Source organism: Streptopelia decaocto, assembly GCF_964273445.1.
Source record: "Streptopelia decaocto genome assembly, chromosome: 2".
NCBI lineage: Eukaryota > Metazoa > Chordata > Aves > Columbiformes > Columbidae > Streptopelia > Streptopelia decaocto.
Window position 1 is genome coordinate 118,643,869 of NC_138655.1, and position 17,697 is coordinate 118,661,565.

General features: G+C 40.2%; 1 protein-coding gene across 4 annotated transcripts in view; it reads left to right on the plus strand.

Moving 5' to 3' along the window:
* The first annotated feature begins 2,295 nt into the window (after window positions 1–2,295).
* CAPN7 (calpain 7) overlaps window positions 2,296–17,697 on the plus strand; it is a 34,173-nt gene continuing 18,771 nt past the window's right edge. For 3 of the 4 annotated variants that reach the window (XR_014183279.1, XM_082045031.1, XM_082045032.1), the window contains exons 1-9: window positions 2,296–2,487; window positions 7,207–7,315; window positions 9,178–9,335; window positions 11,670–11,737; window positions 12,970–13,170; window positions 14,670–14,756; window positions 15,634–15,760; window positions 16,500–16,585; window positions 17,561–17,654. Coding sequence is in view for 3 of the 4 variants with exons in the window: in XM_082045031.1 (XP_081901157.1) it covers window positions 2,386–2,487; window positions 7,207–7,315; window positions 9,178–9,335; window positions 11,670–11,737; window positions 12,970–13,170; window positions 14,670–14,756; window positions 15,634–15,760; window positions 16,500–16,585; window positions 17,561–17,654 (1,032 nt within the window). In the remaining variant the exon portion in view is untranslated. Of the gene's footprint in view, window positions 2,488–7,206; window positions 7,316–9,177; window positions 9,377–11,669; window positions 11,738–12,969; window positions 13,171–14,669; window positions 14,757–15,633; window positions 15,761–16,499; window positions 16,586–17,560; window positions 17,655–17,697 lie in introns of those variants that run through there. The other variant, XM_082045033.1, reaches the window with a different exon arrangement.

Here is a 17,697-nt window from a genome sequence, read left to right on the forward strand (position 1 = left end):
GTAGAATTTTACAGCAGATTCATAAGAAACAGAAACACATAAGTATCATCAGAAGAGAGCCAATCACTAGCGACCACTAATTAGTGAAAAACTAATTATCCCAAGTGACATTTCTGAAGCTCAACTGGCTAGAAGAGATGTTTGTGTTACAGAAGTAGTTTTGACATGAAGATTTAAATAAGGAATTATATTGTTTTGTCATTCTGTCCAGTTCAGTCTCCTTTTCATTATGCATGTCACTCTGGATACTTCAGAGTTGCATTTGATCGGTAAATGGTTTAGTCTGAGGCCATGATACACCAATTAATTTTAGGCTATACAATTTATGCCACTAAGTCTGAATATCAAATGGAAGCACACCTTGACTGAAATTCCTTGTTCATCTTCACAGTATCATTAAGGGAACGTTGAAACAGTGTAGCTTTATTCAGAAAAATCCTGTAGTGTAATCTGGATCTTTCCTGGGCTCATATAAATAGCATAAAACATACTTCAAAAACAAACAAACAGAAACAACCAGCCTTATCAGTAGCACAAACAAAATCAAAGCTATGAAGATTACAAAAACCTCCCCCTACATGGCAGATCACAAAGGCCAAGTCACCTTTTACACAGAATATTACTGCATTTTATATTAATTCAGTCTATAAAGCACAAAAGAGATAAGGAAGAAGACAGAACAGGAACACTAACTCTGTACATGAGAAAATCAAAGAGGGAAGTCTGTACATTTTAGTATTTCAGTACCTAGCACTCCTGCATTTATTTGTACCTCTTCCTAAATCTACCATCAGAAAACAAGTTGAAGAGTCACACACTCATAAAAGTGAGTTTCAGAATAAGTTGTCAGGCAGTATTTTTACATCTAATGAAAACAATGTCTTGCAATAAGCTGTGCTTTCAGGCTGAAATAAAAGCCTGTAAAAATCTCAGAAATGGCCAGGCCAGAAGGGACCTCAAAAGATCTCCTGGTCCAATGTTCCATGGCAAAAAGAACATAGAAGAGATTTTTCTAGCCCCCAGTCCAATACAATCTTAAAAACCTCCAGCATCTACCCATCCCCAGGCATGCTGTTTCAATAAATGGATGCTCTTACTATATTTATTTTTCTTATATCAAGATGAAACCTTGCCTGGTGTTAACTTGGACCAATTGCCCCTTGCCTTCTCCTTGTGGAGAGACCCCACCCCTCCAATTAAGTAGAAACTTGGAAAGCATAAAGATATAGCTGGACCAGTTTTCACACTAAAAAGCCATTCATGAATTCACAGACACAACCCTTCTAGGGCTGATCCCTGAAGACGCTGCTTCCAGAAGGCTACAGACAAGGCCTCCCAGCCCAGCTCAGCCTCAGGAATTCATCCTGCAGCACAAGCTGGGGAGAAGGGAAAGGAGCAGCTATAATGCTAACAAGAAATAAAGCACTGGCAGCCACCTCCCCATGAGAGCAGTTCACCCCTAACCCCACCTAAGGAAAGAACAAAAAAAACACCTCCTGAACATCCTCAATAGGTTACCTAGGTTACAAAACTACCAACCTAAAGCACACCAGAAGCGTGGTGTTTTGTTTGTTTCATGAAGGGGCAGTACAATACACCTTTTCTATTTGCTTTCTGCTTTACAGTTGTATGACACACAGATATGCACTGAAAATGCTCTCTTGAAGGTAAAACAACCCCAAATCATGTGAACAACGACTAGAACATCTGCTTCTATGGCTTAAGGACTCTGAAGAAGGTTCAAATACCTCTATTAAAAAGGGAGACAAAAACAAACAAAACCCCAGAACCAACCAACCAACCAACACAAAAACACAACAAAACCCCAAAAGCCCCACACGGCTTTATTTTAGAATACAGCAGTAACAATACCCTTGGGCTTTCCCCTACCCGCTGAGCTGCTCAGCTCACCTCTCCCGCGCCTCACAATCGCGACAGAGGCGGACTGAGGGTGGGTAACGACCGTCCGCGCGCTCGGTCTTCAACCGCCACAGGTAGGCACGCGCCACCTCCCCTCACCGCCACGCGCACGCGCACCCGTCAAACGCGAGAACCCCGCCCGCCCCCGAGCATGCGCAATACAACCCTCACGCCTGCCCAGCATGAGACATCCTCCTACACCTTTAAAAAAAATGTGCGCATGCGCGCTGGGCCACAGCGTCCCCGGGCGGGGCGGGCCGGGCGCGGGTGTCGGGGCAGCCGCTGTCAGGGCAGGGGGGGCGTGGCCAGGGGAGAGGGCGGCTGGCATGGGGGCGGGGCCGCCGGCCGGGTCAGGGAGGCGGCGGAAGCAGCCGGGCGGGCGTGGGGCCGGCGGCGGTGGGGTGGGCTCGGCTCGAACGGGTGCGGCTGCCGGTGGCGGCGGCACCACCTCAGCGGGAACCAGCCATGGACGCCGCCACGCTGGAGCTGGACGCAGTGAAGTTCGCGCAGCTGGCGGTGCAGCGGGACCAGAGCGGGCGCTACCAGGAAGCGGTCTTCTACTACAAGGTATGAGGGGGGGTGCCGGTTCATCTCGGTTCCCTCAGGGCGCTGGTGTCCCCTTTCCCCTAGCCGTCCTTTGGCTCTTGAGCTACCGGTAGGTTTGCGCTCCTCCTCGTAGCCCCCCGAGGGCTGGGGGAGGGAGGGATGGCCCTGCGGCCCGGCCCGGCCTCGCCTCACCGGCGGAGGGAGGTGCGCTGAGGGAAGCGCTGCCCCCGCTGCTCCCCGCCTCCGCCGGTGCGCTCCGCAGACGGAGCGCTGCTCGGCCTCGGGGAAGCCGTGGCGGTTCCAGCCGAGAAGAGAGCGGAAGGCCGGGCGTGCGCGTAGAAAGTTTGTCTGCCTCCGGAGGAGCTTCGTCCTTCAGGGCAGGTTGCGAAATGTATTTTTCCTGCGTGTTATTTTTAGGTGGGAAGGAGCGCCGCCCGTGCGCTGCTGTGTGCTGACGGGCTCGGGGGCAGCGCTGCAGCTGCGGTACTTAAAAAGTGGGTACGGGCGTTCTTCTTCCAGCTGCTGGAGTCGCAGCCCCTTTGGGGCTTCTCGGGAGTCATCGAATCGTTTTGGTTGGAGAAGACCTGTAAGATCATCGAGTTCAGCTGTTAACCTAGCACCGCCAAGTCCATCTCTAAACAATGTGTCTAAGAACTTTATAGACATGTCTTTTAAACACCCCCAGGGATGGTGACTCAACCACTTTCCTGGGCAGTCTGTTCCAATGCCTGACAACGCTTTCAGTGAAAAAATTTTTCCTCATATCCAATCTAATCCTCCCCTGGAGCAACTTGAGGCCGTGTCCTCGTGTCCTGTCACTTGGGAGAAGAGGCTGACACCCACCTTGCTACAGCCTCCTTTCAGGGAAGCTTCATTGTAACCTGACAGTGTCTCTGCCCTGCTGGTTCTTCACTTTCATTCCTGGCCTCTCCTCTAGTCCTGCCAGGCCTGAAAGCCTGTTCCAATTTATGTTAGAGATGTAAGCGCTGGGCATTTTGGAGAACTGCAAGTGGGCATACTGAAGCTCTTAATTGTGCAACTGGAAACAACTCAGGTGTATAATAAATCATCAAATAAGTAGAGAAGTACATGGTGAAATACAAGATGCTCAGCAATAATCTAGCTTCAAATCACAAGCTACCAGTGACATCTTTTTAACCATATATGAATATTCTTTCTGTTAGTGATCTGCTTTTATTATTTTGGTACAGCTTCGTGTTGGTGGAACCAGGGGTGTGATGAGGTTAATTCAATGTCTTGCTCAATATTTACATGCTTGTTACTGGTATTTAGTAGCTTCAGCGCAACCATTATGCATTTTTCTGACTGTTTAAGTTGTCTTATTTTGTTGAATTTATATTTTACATGGTTACATTAAAGTTCTTTATCGCACTGGCTTTACTGCTCACCCGTGAGAAGGGATTCCTTTGAAGCCTATGTTTATCCTTGTTGCAGTAATCATTCCACATATTGCATTATCCTGCCAAAGTAATTCTGTTCCATTAACTTGCCAACAGCTCTGTAGTTGGCCTTTTACTTCATGAGTACGAGATGTCTTTGAAATATATAAAAAGCATAGTGTTATTATCATGGTGGTCTATGCATGTAAATGTGAAAGAACAGGAAGAGGAGTACCTTTTTTATGTAGTTGCTAATGTAGGGTGAGCTAAGTTTATATATGTAAAGTATATATATGCAAAAGTTATAGTTACCCATAATAATGCCGATAAGCCCTGTGCTTATCAGCAACAGCATGCACACATGGTCTGGTAGCTGTGTGCAGTACTACTTTATTACACTACCTTTTTCAGTATATCTGGAAGAAATTATCAAATGCTCTTCTGAAGAAAACCATCTTTTTGTGCAAATAATCACTCTTGTATGCTTTTGTACAGTGTACGGAAAAATCTTTTTCACTTGCTGCATATGGGTGATATCCTCATGAAGTGTCTTGGTGCACTTCAAGCTACACGTGACAAAGAATGTAATCTAGAAAATGTTTTCTGGTATGCAAAAGCTAAGCCACAGAGCAGCCTGATTATGGACACTGTTTTGTGTGAGGAAAGCTTTGAATCAAAACTCTGCAGGTAGGATTTTTGGTGTTCAGACAGGTGGCTCTTGGCGGTCCAAGATTATGTATCGACTCGTGTCAGATTGTATGTGGAGTTGTTAGTGTTCAAACCTATTGTGATCAGAAGGAGGGAGAGCAAACTTGGCAGATATTGTTAGAGCAGAATTGTCTATGTATGATATAGCCTAGATAGATTTGGCTTTCTGGATGTTGCCTGAAGAATCACTGTCAATGTTAGATTAAACAAGAGCAGTTACAAAATGCCATCTACTGTTTTGGGGATACTTTACGTGCTTTTTGGACAGTGCAAACAAGCTATGGTCCATCACCAACTTTCTTACCAACTCCTCTAGGCAGTTCAGAGCCTGCTGGTGCAATTAATAAGCATGTGGGAAGGCTGGGTGCTGAACTGGATTCTGCAAGAACTTGACCTTAGGGCTGAAGCATGGGAAATGCTGCTGTTTGTTACTGATAGATAACAAGCAGGCCTGTATGAATGGAGTTTCTAAGGCTGGCAAGTGCTGTTTACTTCCTGCTGTCACATAAGGTTGATAGATCCCTTGAGGATTGCCACATGTGAACCAGCTGAGGATAACTTGCTAGTGGTGCTTTACAGAAACATCAGGAGCATATTTGGGCACCTGAGGACTTCAGCAAAACTGCTGAAGACTGTCGCCAAGTCTGACCAGCAGTTAGCAACTTGCAAACTGGTGACCAGTAGTTAGCTTAGTGTGGCTGTGGCACACTACTCGTGCTCAAGAACAGTAGTGGTGTTGAAGAGATCACAAATACTAGCTCTGAATTGCATGTCTGTCTTGTCGCTGGAAGCAGTTGGCGTGCTGGCTCTGCAGACAGTTGGTCAACTGCTTCAGTCCTTTAGAGCCTTAATTTCTAAAAGACTGTTTTTATTATATGTCTTTTATCTGTTTTTGTTACATCTTAAAACCAGGCAAAATAGTTGTGCTTGAAATCACAGAAACAACAATGGTTATGCATTGGTTTGAAAAATCTACATTCATTCTTTGTGCCCTATGTGTATACATATATGTATATAGTGCCTGTTTTGTCAGCCTGTACTTGATATATGTCACAGACAAATACATACATCCTTTGAGCAGCTATCTGTAGTGCATGTTTTTCCCCCACAAAAAGTAGTTGTATGCTAGACCTTAATGGTAGGTAATTGCTACATATAGGTGGGACAGGACTTCTTTTTAACTTTCTGTTGCTGTGGACATTTTATGTGATGTAACATGGTGATGGATGTTGACAGGGAGTATACGGTACTTGGTATTGTGATGTTTGTCAGTGAAACTTTGTCCTGATAACAAGTACAGGCTCTAGCAGAATCAGTTTTAAGCTTGGGCGAACTGGGCAGATGTGTATGGGAACAAACTCTCAAGCTTGGCAAAAATGTCAGCCACAAAGCACACAGGAGACCTGCTGGCCATGTCCCTGTGCTCACCCTCTGCAGAGCAGCCTCTTCAAGCACCGTCTTTGCGGAGGCACCGTCTTTGCGGAGGCACCGTCTTTGCGGAGGCACCGTCTTTGCGGAGGCACCGTCTTTGCGGAGGCACCGTCTTTGCGGAGGCACCGTCTTTGCGGAGGCACCGTCTTTGCGGAGCAGCTCTCTGGTTATTGTTCTGCTTCCCACATACTCAGCTGCTAAACTCAGCTGCTATGTGACCACCACCTTCTCTCTTCTGCTGCTGCTGGGAAGATGAGCACTGCCACAAAAGTGTGGTTTAACTGTGTTTTGTTTTGTTTTGTTTTTTTCCTCATGCCAATAACGAGGACAAAATAAGGTTTTTAGCTACGTTTTTGTGAGTGACAGATTTCAGTTCTCCATATGCTTCTGAGACTGTTAGCTCTGTTTATTACAGCCCTGCCAAACCTTACATGTTTTTCATAAAGTTAGTGAATGGACAGGCAGCTTATGCAACTGAAGGCATCTTTTCTAGTAGATTTGTGCAGTGCAGAAAAAGTCAATGCGGATAATATACTGTGCTTCTAAGATGGAGACCTAAGCTCCCTCCTGGAAGTAGACTTTCCTCAATACCTAGTGTTTTGTGTACACAAAAATATGTAAAAAACAAACTTTGAGGAGCTAGAAAACTTTAAATTTGTAGACTTTCCAGTTTTGATAGCTTTATGTGAGTAATACTAAAATACTTTCTAAACCAAAAATCTATTAATTTGATTTTGTAAATCTTTTATACTGGTTTAATTTCATTATTATCAGCTTAAATGTGTGTAACTTGTGAGTAGCTTTTTTTTTCTAACCTTAAATCTGCAGCTTTAAAAAGAAAAGGCAGTTCACGGCTTCTGAGCTTTATTTAACTGATTTCAGTGCATGCTTGAAAAACTTCACTTAAAGTCTCCTAATTCCATGCATTACCATACAAACAGACCTAAGATCTGGCCTTATATAACCTCAAAAGGTTTTTTTTATAGTCTTCTAGGTTGTCCCATGTGTGAGAAATTGGACATGATCTCATTTATAACTTGAAACTTATTATTTCCAGCAGAATTTCCCTGCAGCCATGGAGTCTTTGCAGATGTGGGAGCTTGCTTTCATGCAGCTCATGGCTGCTGTAGGCTCTCTGTTTATGGAAGGTAATTTTCTAGGCAGAAAACATTAACTTTGTCTCAAATTCTTTTCCCTGCAGGAAGCTGCACAAGCCTTGATTTATGCTGGGATGGCAGGGTCCAACTTGGAAAATATTCAAGAAAAAATAAATGAGTACTTGGAGAGAGTTCAAGCTCTCCATTCAGCAGGTGGGTAAGGAGCTTTCTAATTAAACCTCTGCCTAAATTAATTGAGTGGAAAGCTTTTCGGTGCTGTGAAATATGTATCAATGACGTTTGCTCTGTTTTTCATTAATCTAATTTTCTTGTACTTTGTGAAGGACTACAAATTCAATGAGTACATCAGTGTTTTGAATTCTGAAATACATCAGAAATGAAGCAGAGACTTACTTCCTAAGGACTTGGGTGTTTTTATTCTATCCTCTTAAGTATTCTTAGGAGCCACATCTGCAGAGCAAACCTGAAAAATTAATTAAATATAACAATAAAAATTGATCAGGAACAAATCAAAACTTATATCTAAGCCTCAGCTGCAAAATGGATTTGAAGCAAGTGATTTCTGGTATTAATGTAGACTTACTAACTTTGAAAGAGCAAAGAGTTCTCATAAGGGTTTTCTTGTATAATCCAGTTTGTGTTTGTGCTTTGACTAAAATCTCAGATTTTTGCACTCCTGCAATTGTCAGTTAGAATCATAGAATCACTTGGCCAGAAAGGGACCTTGGGAGGTCTATAGACCCATCTCCTACTCAAAGCAGGGTAAACATTCATTTTTGGTTGAGGTTGCTCAGGTGCAATTGGGCCCTGAAAATGCCTAAGGACAGAAATTCCTTGGGGTCTCTGGTGCAGTTGTCTTTCTAGTGTTTGTTTTTGTGGTTGGTTGTTTTTGTTTGGTTGGTTTTGTTTATTTGTTTTAAATATACCTAGTTGGATTCTCTCCTGTTTGAATTCATGGCCACATGGCTATCATTCACTCTTTTTTGCACTGCAGTGAAGAAGCTGAATCCATTTTCTTGATAACCTCGCAGTTACTGGCACGTTGCTATTAGATCCCCTATTAGTTCCCCCAAAGCCATCTCTCCTGACTCAACAAGCCCTGCTCCTTACGCTTCTTATCAAAAGGTCAAGTCCTCCAGCCCCAACCATTGCTAGGGACCCAGGATCAGATGTAGTATTCCAGGTACAGTCTACTAAGTGCTGAGTAGGGGATGGTTATTGCTTCCCCCATCTCCTGGCTGTGCTCCTGCTGACACAGCCCAGGGTCCTGTTAGCCTTCATTGCTGGCTTGAGCTGACTTAGATGTCCTCCAGGACCCCAGGCTCTTCTCTGCAGAGCTGTACCTTGCAGGGTTTCATTCTGTCCTAGGCACGGGGATTTGTCCTGGTCGAATTTTCTGAGGTTCCTGTCAGCTCATTACTTTAGCTTCTTTATGTCCCTTTGAAAAGCAGCTGTGTCCTTGAGTGCAATGGTTTGGTGGTGTCTGCAGCCTTGATGAAGGTGCACTCCATCTTGTCCTTCAAGTTGTTAATAAGGGTATTAAATGAGGTAGACACCTAAGGAACTTGTATATTGCAACAGGTGATGTGTTTTCAGATATGATGCAATATTTTACATAATTAAACTGCCTTGTTCTTAGTGTAGTATGAAAGAGATTTTATTTATGTTATTTGACAGGCTGCCCAGGGAAGTGATTGAGTCACCATTCCTGGAAGTGTTTAAAAGAAGCATACACGAGGTTCTTAGGGAAATGGTTTAGTGCTAGAGCTATGTTATGGTTGATGACCTAACCCAAAGATCTGGAGGGTCTTTTCCAACCAAAATGATTCTATGATTCTATTCTAAATATCCTGAGAGTGCATCTCTGCTTCAGGGGGTGGGAGAGTTTTCTTGTCCTTGCAAAGGTGTTTTTTAGGAAAGTTTAGAAAGATTTGCTTTCCAATCAAAAAATAGATATTACCTATCTGATTAGAACCACTAGTGTTTCAGTATCATGTTAAAAATGTTTTTACGTATGCCACTGTGGAAAGCTAAATACTTTCTTTTTCATTTAGTTCAGTCACAGAAAACAGACCCTCTGAAGTCAAAACAACAGTTGGATTTGGAGCGTGCTCACTTCCTAGTTACACAGGCTTTTGATGAAGATGATAAAGGCAACGCAGAAGAAGCTGTAGAGTTGTACACAGAAGCGGTGGAACTCTGTTTGAAAACAGTATGTTAAGCTACAGGTTAACTTGGTAGAATTACGTGATGGTAAGAAATTCTTCCACTTACACAAGTGACTGACCATTAAAGGCTGGCTAAAAATGGAGTACCTGTATTTCTAAAAACTATTATTTTAATTTTTTTTTCCATTGTTGTTTTTTTTGGGGTAGGAGGTGTTAGTGCTTCTTCCAGTCTTTGTTATGTTGCTGTAAATTTATGAGGACTTGCGATTTATGCTTTTCCTGAGCTGGATTATACTAAAAACTAGAAATATTCTGGAACTTTTTTCATGTTAATTTTTGCCCTGGAGCAAATGTAACACTAAAACAGAAATTAAAACAGTTAAAACTGAAGATGACTTGCTGCTGTGTCAGCTATATTACTTTCTGACTACATTAAAGGAAAATTTTGCGTGTAACACTTTCTGAAAACATAATGGCGTACTGATGCCAAAACTAGTAAAAATGTTACTTTATTACTCGGTGCCCAACATTAAAGCTGTTACAAGTGAATTAAATTCACACAGGAATTGACGGTAAGGATGAATTGGCCATTATGTAAATGATGGAGAATATAATTACAGGTACTGCTTTTTTCCCTTAAGTCCAGTTAACTAATTCATTACAGGAAGAGCTCACCATCATAATGTAACTCCACCAAGCCTGGTTTTCTTTTTCTCTTCTCTTCCTTTTTTAGAATGTAAACAGATGTGGGTTGTTGGGAGGGGAGTGTTACTTTTATGACTTGCTGGAGTAAAATCTTTTTTCTGAATTCTGTAAAGTGGTTTTATGTAGGCTATAAAAACCGTGGTAATACAGTGCACCCAGACCAAGAGTTAGTAGAACTGCTCCAGTTTTTCCGCTTGAGCTGTGGGAGCAGAACATCTTCAGCCTATTACATAAATCTTACTGCAGCAACGTGCTGTTTTTCTTCTGTGGTGTTCCTCCTCCTGTTCTGTCAGTGTATGCAAATATTACTTACCTATATTGCAGTTAGCCTGAAATTATCTCATATAAATAATTGCTTTTATCAGGTATTTCATTAGGTACAGATGCTGCTGAAGTTTCTTTTAATCTTGACTCGTATATTATTTCGTTGAGATGACTGTAGGCTTTGTCCCTTGGGGTGATCAAAAAGTACCTTCTTTTTCCCATGATGAAAAAAGATTGAAGAAACTCTTCTGTCTTGAAGCTTTTCTTCTGTCTTTCTTCTCAGTATATTCAGGTGGAGAGATTTGTTTCTTCTTTACCCCTGAAGTACTCGGAGAACAGCCATTCCTCCTCTTCTGTGGCTGGCTCCTAGATGAGTGTGCTGATGTTCCATCTCCAGTGCTTACCTTCATACAACTTTCAAAGTCTTTTCTAACTGGGAACGCCAGACTGTAGTTTATTTGCAAATGAAAATAATTGCTTATAGAGCATGTTCCTACTTTTGTTTCTTGGGGTGAAAGTAGCTTGCATTTTTTTTTTTTTTAATCAGTTGACCTAGCTGACCTCAGAGAATCAATCGGTCAAGGTACAAAGCTAGAACCTGAAACCTGCATGTGGGTATTGCAGAAGAAGCCACACCTCATGTTCTTCCCCTTGCAGATTGTTTAGCTGCAGTAGCCAGGCTTCATCTGTAAGGAGAACCAAAGTGTAAACTGTCATAGCTGACCTCCCAGCTGGGAATGGAAGTTGTCACTCTTGATCTCTGTTTTGGTGCCCTGTCATAGATTATTTTATGCCTTAGATGTGCAAGAACAAGACTTTAAACTTGCAAGATATCTTCTTGGTTTGTATTTTATGAAAGTAATTTTTTTTTCCTAAGTTATCATGATTATATTTTATTCATTTGAGGAAAAGAATTGGAACACATCTGTTGCAGTTTATTGCAGGCCAACAATAAAGTGTGGCAGATGCTCTATATTGACCCCCTCCACGACCACTAAGGAAAGGTTGAAGCTCCAACTTGGAGATGGCAACAGAATCAGGACAACATCTAAGCTCAGTAGTATATGTAACATTTGCTTTTTGGTCTTCTTTCTGCCTGTTGTGGTTTAATATGGTTAATTCCTCTGGCATTTTTTTTGTGTGTACAGTATTTCACATGCTGAAGAATTTTAAATATGACATTTGTTCCAGGAACATTCACTAGAACAGGAATATGATATTTGCTTACTAAGTATGGGTTTTTTATGCTGAGATTTAAAAAAAAAAAAATTGCTCATTTCAAACAAGAATTGGAAAAAATAGCTAGTTACTGTTCCTTGTAATGTGTAAGTGTGGAATTTGACAAAATGAGATTATAAAACCTCTGGGTTTTTTGCATGCCTATCTCTTTCTTTTATTTTGCACTTCAGGCTACTGAAACTTCAGAAGCAGGTCTCCAGTCAAAACTGAAACAACTGGCTCGGCAAGCACTGGATAGGTGAGTATTGCCAGTGTTAATAAACATACTTGCTGTCAGGCCTAAGTGTGTTCTTTGAGTTGGATTTTCAGTCTAGCTGTTCTGTACTGCAGAACATGGATTCTGGGTAGACCTTGCTCCTCTAGAGTTCTCCTGGCAGATAGCTGCTACCACTGAATATAGCAGCTGTTGTGCCAACCCTCTTTGAATTTTGGGACATGCAGAATTAGGAAAGGACTCTGTATTCTTAGTACTGATGCATTACTTCAGTCTTCAGAGATATAAATCAGAGTACTACAGTGTTTGGCTTCTATAGAAAGGCTGAATTCAGGCCAGCACTACGTCAGGGTGTCAGCATCCCTTCATAAGGAAGACAGGTTGGAAACCAAGAAATATTTGTCTTGATGGTAGCAATCTAATTGTATGGGTAGATCTAGTGGAATGGAGTCTATATCTGAAACAAGTTACATGAGTGTAAGTTCAGTTTCTTCACGGAAAGGGTCGTCAAGCACTGGAACAGGCTGCCTAGGGAACTGGTTGAGTCACCATCCCTGGAGGTGTTTATTATAAAATACCTGAAGACATGGCACTTAGTGGTTTAGTGGTTGACTTCGCAGTGTGAGGTTTATGGTTGGACTTGATCTTAAAGATGTTTTCCAGCCTAAAGGATTATATGACTATGTTGAGCTAAGTTTCAGTGTAAGCTGGTTTTCAGCACTTCTCAGTCTGTGTTCAAAAAACCCCTGTATTTTGCGTATATGTGAGCATTCAGCAGCTTAATGCAGCAACAAAAGAGAAGGCTTCTGAATACAGAGTCTTCAAGCAGTTGAAATGATGGGTTGTGAAAATGCTAGTGGGTTTTTACTGTTATTGTAGCTGGTAGACAAATTAAATCCTGAAGGTATGAGAGGATGCAAATCAGTCTTCTCTCTGTGTTTCAGTGATATTGTTCTGAGGTTCCAGATAATGAGCACTTATACAAATTCTCCTATTAGCATAATTTATATGCAACAACAATCTAATGAGTTCTGCCAAAAGTAGCTTGTACATGAATTGCAAATGCTGTATTTTAGTTGGTTCTTGAACAGGAAAATAAAGAAATGCTGGCATCAGAAATTTATTTTTCATAGGAAAAGTATTGGCCAACTTTGGTTCATTCCATTTCACATATGTGGGAACATTTACCAAGCAAATAAATAATAGCTATATTTTTTATCATTGTCGTAAACAAAATGCATTTTTATTTGCTATAGAGCAGAGGCACTGAAGGAATCTGTGTCAAAGTCATCTCAGAAGGAGAAGTCAACTGCAGCTAAACCAAATCAGCCAGTCAGAACATTTTTTCCATTGGGACCTGATTTTTCTTTAAATGATAAACCACAGACAATCAGAGCAGTACAAGCGAGTGAACCTCAAGGTCAGAGATACACTGCAGAGGAGATTGAAGTACTCAGGTAAGTTGAAGACAAGTTTTTTCCCAAAATTTTATCATTTGTACTCACATCCTTTGTGCATCTGATGCAGTAGATTGAAACAGCTGCAGCATGAGGTATATAAACAGAGGGTTGGAAAACCCTTTTACAAACCCTATTGCTGGTATTATCTACGCATTAACAAATTTCTTCATTCTCTATGTAATTAATTAGTGACTTTTATTCACAGAATATATTTTCTAGAATATATCTAGAAGACAATTTCCTGTAAATGACTGCCAGGATTGTTTTTCATAGCCTTATTTTTTATTTTAACCTACCACCTGAATGAGTTCATGAAAGATCTGAGATCCCAAGGTGCAAAGATGTTTTTACAGGTTATACAACTACTACTTCACTGTAAACTGAGGAAGCATAATATGTTGTAGAGTGGTGACTTGTGTTACATGCAGTTCCTTTTGCTTTGCTCTTTATTATAGGTGGAATAAGCTAAAAGTAATAAAAAAATCCATAAAACCTTTGATCAAATTAATGAATTTTGAAAACTTTCAAATATGTCTTTAAAAAAAAAAAGCATTGTCTGATAGGTATTTCAACCTTCCTCCTCCTCCCCATAAAATAAAAAAAAATATTGTGACAGAGCTGATGCTCAGCACTGTCCAGGATTTGATCATAAAGCCAACAAGCAGACTAAATGTTTTAGGGGATTTAAATGGACTAAGCTCCTGAAGGTAGAAATTTTGTGTTTGTGTTTGAAGAGTTGCAGAGCATTAAGAATTGCTTTATTATTATTATTTTTTTTTTCTTGTAGTGCTTGTGCAGTAAATGTTTCTGTTTTTCTGGATGGTATGGGGTTTTTTTCTTCTTTGTTTTTTTTGTTGTTTGGGTTTTTTTAAGTCTTGCAAGGGAACGTCCAAGTTGTTTCACATCTTTAATCATAATTTTATTTGAAGTACCTCACATAGCTTTTACAGTAAACTCCTTGTTTGAAACTTAAATTACGTTCACATTTAAATATGATTCTTGTTTTTAAAAAAACGTTCTGTGCATTTTAGTCAAAAATTTACTGATAAACATTCAGTATTTTTTTATTGTTGTTTGACAAAGCATTCCAAAATACTCCTCCAGTTAGATGAAATCTAAATCTTGTTAAGTGCTGTCAACTTATGCTAAGACTCTCTTAAATGAGAGGCTTAAGGGACTTGAGAAATTCTGTTTAGACAAATGTATTTTTAGATGTGACTTCTAGAACTATGAAGAGCTTTGTGGCTGATGATAATTTCTATTCTGGCATGGTGACTTGTCCAAAGGTACGTACCTGGAGGATTAGTGACTGAGCCGTAATGTACTGTACATTTCAAATAGTTGTTTCATTTTCAAGAGGTAGTAATCTTGTTTTCGGAAGCACCATGTATTGTGAAGTTTTAAAAACTAATTTTGTTGTTGCCTTCTTGAAATTAGTCTTTGAAAGATGGCATATAGGTTTGTAACTATATATTTTTTTTTCTTATAACTTGCAGGAAGACTTCAAAAATTAATGGCATTGAATATGTACCGTTCATGAGTGTTGATCTGAGGGAACGTTTTGCCTTCCCTATGCCATTTTCGTAAGTGTGATTCAATTATTGAACTTGACTTTAGTTCTTATTTCCAAAGCTTTCCCACATTTGGTATTTCTATGTTCTCTCTTTCAGGGTTTAAAATTGTTTAAGTAGGCTTTTAAACATAATTCAGGCAGTGATCTTTAAATACTACCACTTTCATTTTGTAGTCTGATCTTAAAACTGTTTAATGTAAACTGATCGGAGCTCTGCAGAGCTTTTGCAGTTGTGTATTCTGGCCTATAAGGGCAACATCATGTTTGGCTTTTTGGAGTATTGGGCTGGGCTGGCAACTTGAGTCCATTTCCTGCTTCTGCTGTACACTAACATGTGTAGCTCCCTCTGCCTTAGTTAACTGTAAAACGGAGGAGATAGCCATTTCGTCTTTAAAGGACCATTCAAGAGCAATAACAATATGTTAGGATTACATAGCCATAATAGACAAAGACACCTGGGGTTGGTTTGGGTTTTTTTTTTTCAGTTTTCCACTAAAGGCTTGTCTGATTGACAAGCCTCAATATTTTCAGAACTAAAGAAACTGTTTGTTATTAGTTCATCAAATTGAAATAAACTGAAGAATTGGAGTTTCTGCTGGTGTAGATGGCTTTTTGGAATTCCTTTCTCCTGTTCAGTCCTGTATGAAGGAAGCTCTTGGATTTTATTTAATGTTTTTTAATATTTTTAATATTTCTGCTTTTTTTTTACCTAAAAATCCCAAACATAGCAGTAGTGTTCTTTGAAATTGTTTTACAGCTCTGTATACAAAGCTGTGTAATTGTTCTGCATATATTTTGTACCATATGTATATAAGATTGGACATACCATGAAAAGCTTTTCTAAGCTGCTATTGATTTATTTCTACCTTTTTCTCTCCTAAATCTAGTGATAAATGTGGGAAGTTACCATTATCCCCCAAACAGAAAGCAATGTTTGCCAAGTGGGTGCGACCAGATGACATAACAAATAACCCTACAATGATTTATACTGTATCAAGTTTCAGCATAAAGCAGGTAAATTGTTCTTAAAGAGAAATATGTGCTGCTAGCAGGGGATGTAAGAACTTGTTCAAAAAGCAATCTCCAAATGTGAGAGTCCTTTCCTTGGCTCTAATGAGATTGAATAAAGAATTAAATAGTATCACTTCAGATTCCATGCAGAATAAACAGGTGTGTTAGCAGTGAAAGTGAAAAACAGAATTTGAATTCCAGCTGAAAGGCATGTTTTCCAGAAATATTGGGAAGGTTAATAAGAAAAAAGGCAAGGTGTACTCTGCAGCCAATTGTTCACTTAATTTACTGCATGGAAAAAATAATGGACAAGATTTTAAAATTTTTATTTGACAGGAAGTGGGGTGTCCCATTGAGAACGGTGGAAATGTCTCATTCAGTGTCAAGTTGCAGGTGGCCCAAGCTATTCTGAAATCCACAATAGATTGTGCTATTGGGTATGGTTTACATTACACAGCATGTTTTGGGGTAAAGGGAGTAAGTGCGAGTGAATGCTGAGATATCTGCACTTGCTGCTGATTGTCATTTGTAATTGTAACTCTGGTTTGCTGTGTAGGGGCCTCACGTTGATCAAACATACATTTCCTGCCTTTTAGTTGTAACTTTGCTTCTCTTGGCTCAAAGACTTTGCCTTTTGAAGGGAATTACTAAGTGACAATTTTCCTTCCCTCCACACACCCTGTTTGTCTTTCAGTATCTGAGTTGTTAGTAAATGTCCTCACTGGTTTTCTTTTCTTTATAGACAATAGTGTCAGATTGTTCTTTTGTGGCATCACTAGCTATCAGTGCAGCGTATGAAAGGAGATATAACAAAAAATTGATCACGAGGTAAGTAGCTGTTGTTTTCTAAGGTCTCTTCAGACTTAATACTGTTAAGCTTTTGCAAAATGTTTGATGACGGTTGGACACATTAAAGACTAGCATTTGTCCTGTCTCCCTGGGACTTGCGTGGCTTCAGCACTTGTGTGAGGGAAGCCAGCTTTGTATAGATATGAATACATTGGAGTCTAACTTCAGATGTGCTTTGAGGAGTAATAGTTTGGAAGGTTTTGTTTTGTTTTTAATAGAAATTTTACTTTGAGTGCTTTATAGGTTTGTTCTTCTACCTTGCTGTGCTGACTGTTGTGCAACAGGTGGTCCACCTTGCATCTATGTCATTGTAAAATTGATGTTAACAACACTATCTCAGTTCTACTCAGTTCTACTCAGGCTGGCATCCTGTGATAAACTGGGCACGGATTTGGCAGAATCTGCCGGGAGCCCATTGCCAGACCAGTGTGTGATCATTGTTCCTGGATTTTCTTGTTTTAATTTATACTCGTTAGAACTGAACTTACATTCTTCTCAAGATCAGAAAGTTCTGCAGTGTATTCTCCTTCTTTACGTGTTTGACTTGTCATTCAGGCAAATACTGTATTTATACTACAGATGTGTAAACACTATTTGTTTAATGGTAAGATAAATTTGTTTGCCTTGCTTCTGCTGGAGAAACTATTAGGTTACTTATGTTCTTTTTTGTTTCTACAATAAGCAGAGACCTGCAGCAAGATCCAAGCCTGAAAAATAAAACCTATTTTAACATCACTGTCATTTTTTCTAAATTTGAGTTTCTCTTTCATTAAAAATTCCATATTTATGTTCAGTGTAAATTCCAGAAACAGTCTGTGTTTATCACAGAATCACAGAATGGTTAGGAGATCATCTAGTCCAACCTATAACCCCACTTTTATTGTTATCAGTGTATATACAGCCAAGTAATTTAAGTCACAATTTCATCTTTTTTTTTTTTTTTTTTTTGAACAGTATAATTTACCCTCAGAATAAGAAAGGAGAACCAGAATATAATCCATGTGGCAAATACATGGTGAAGCTTCATATCAATGGTGTACCTAGAAAGGTAAATGGTTTTGAGGAGACTTAATACTGTTACTGTTTAAGTC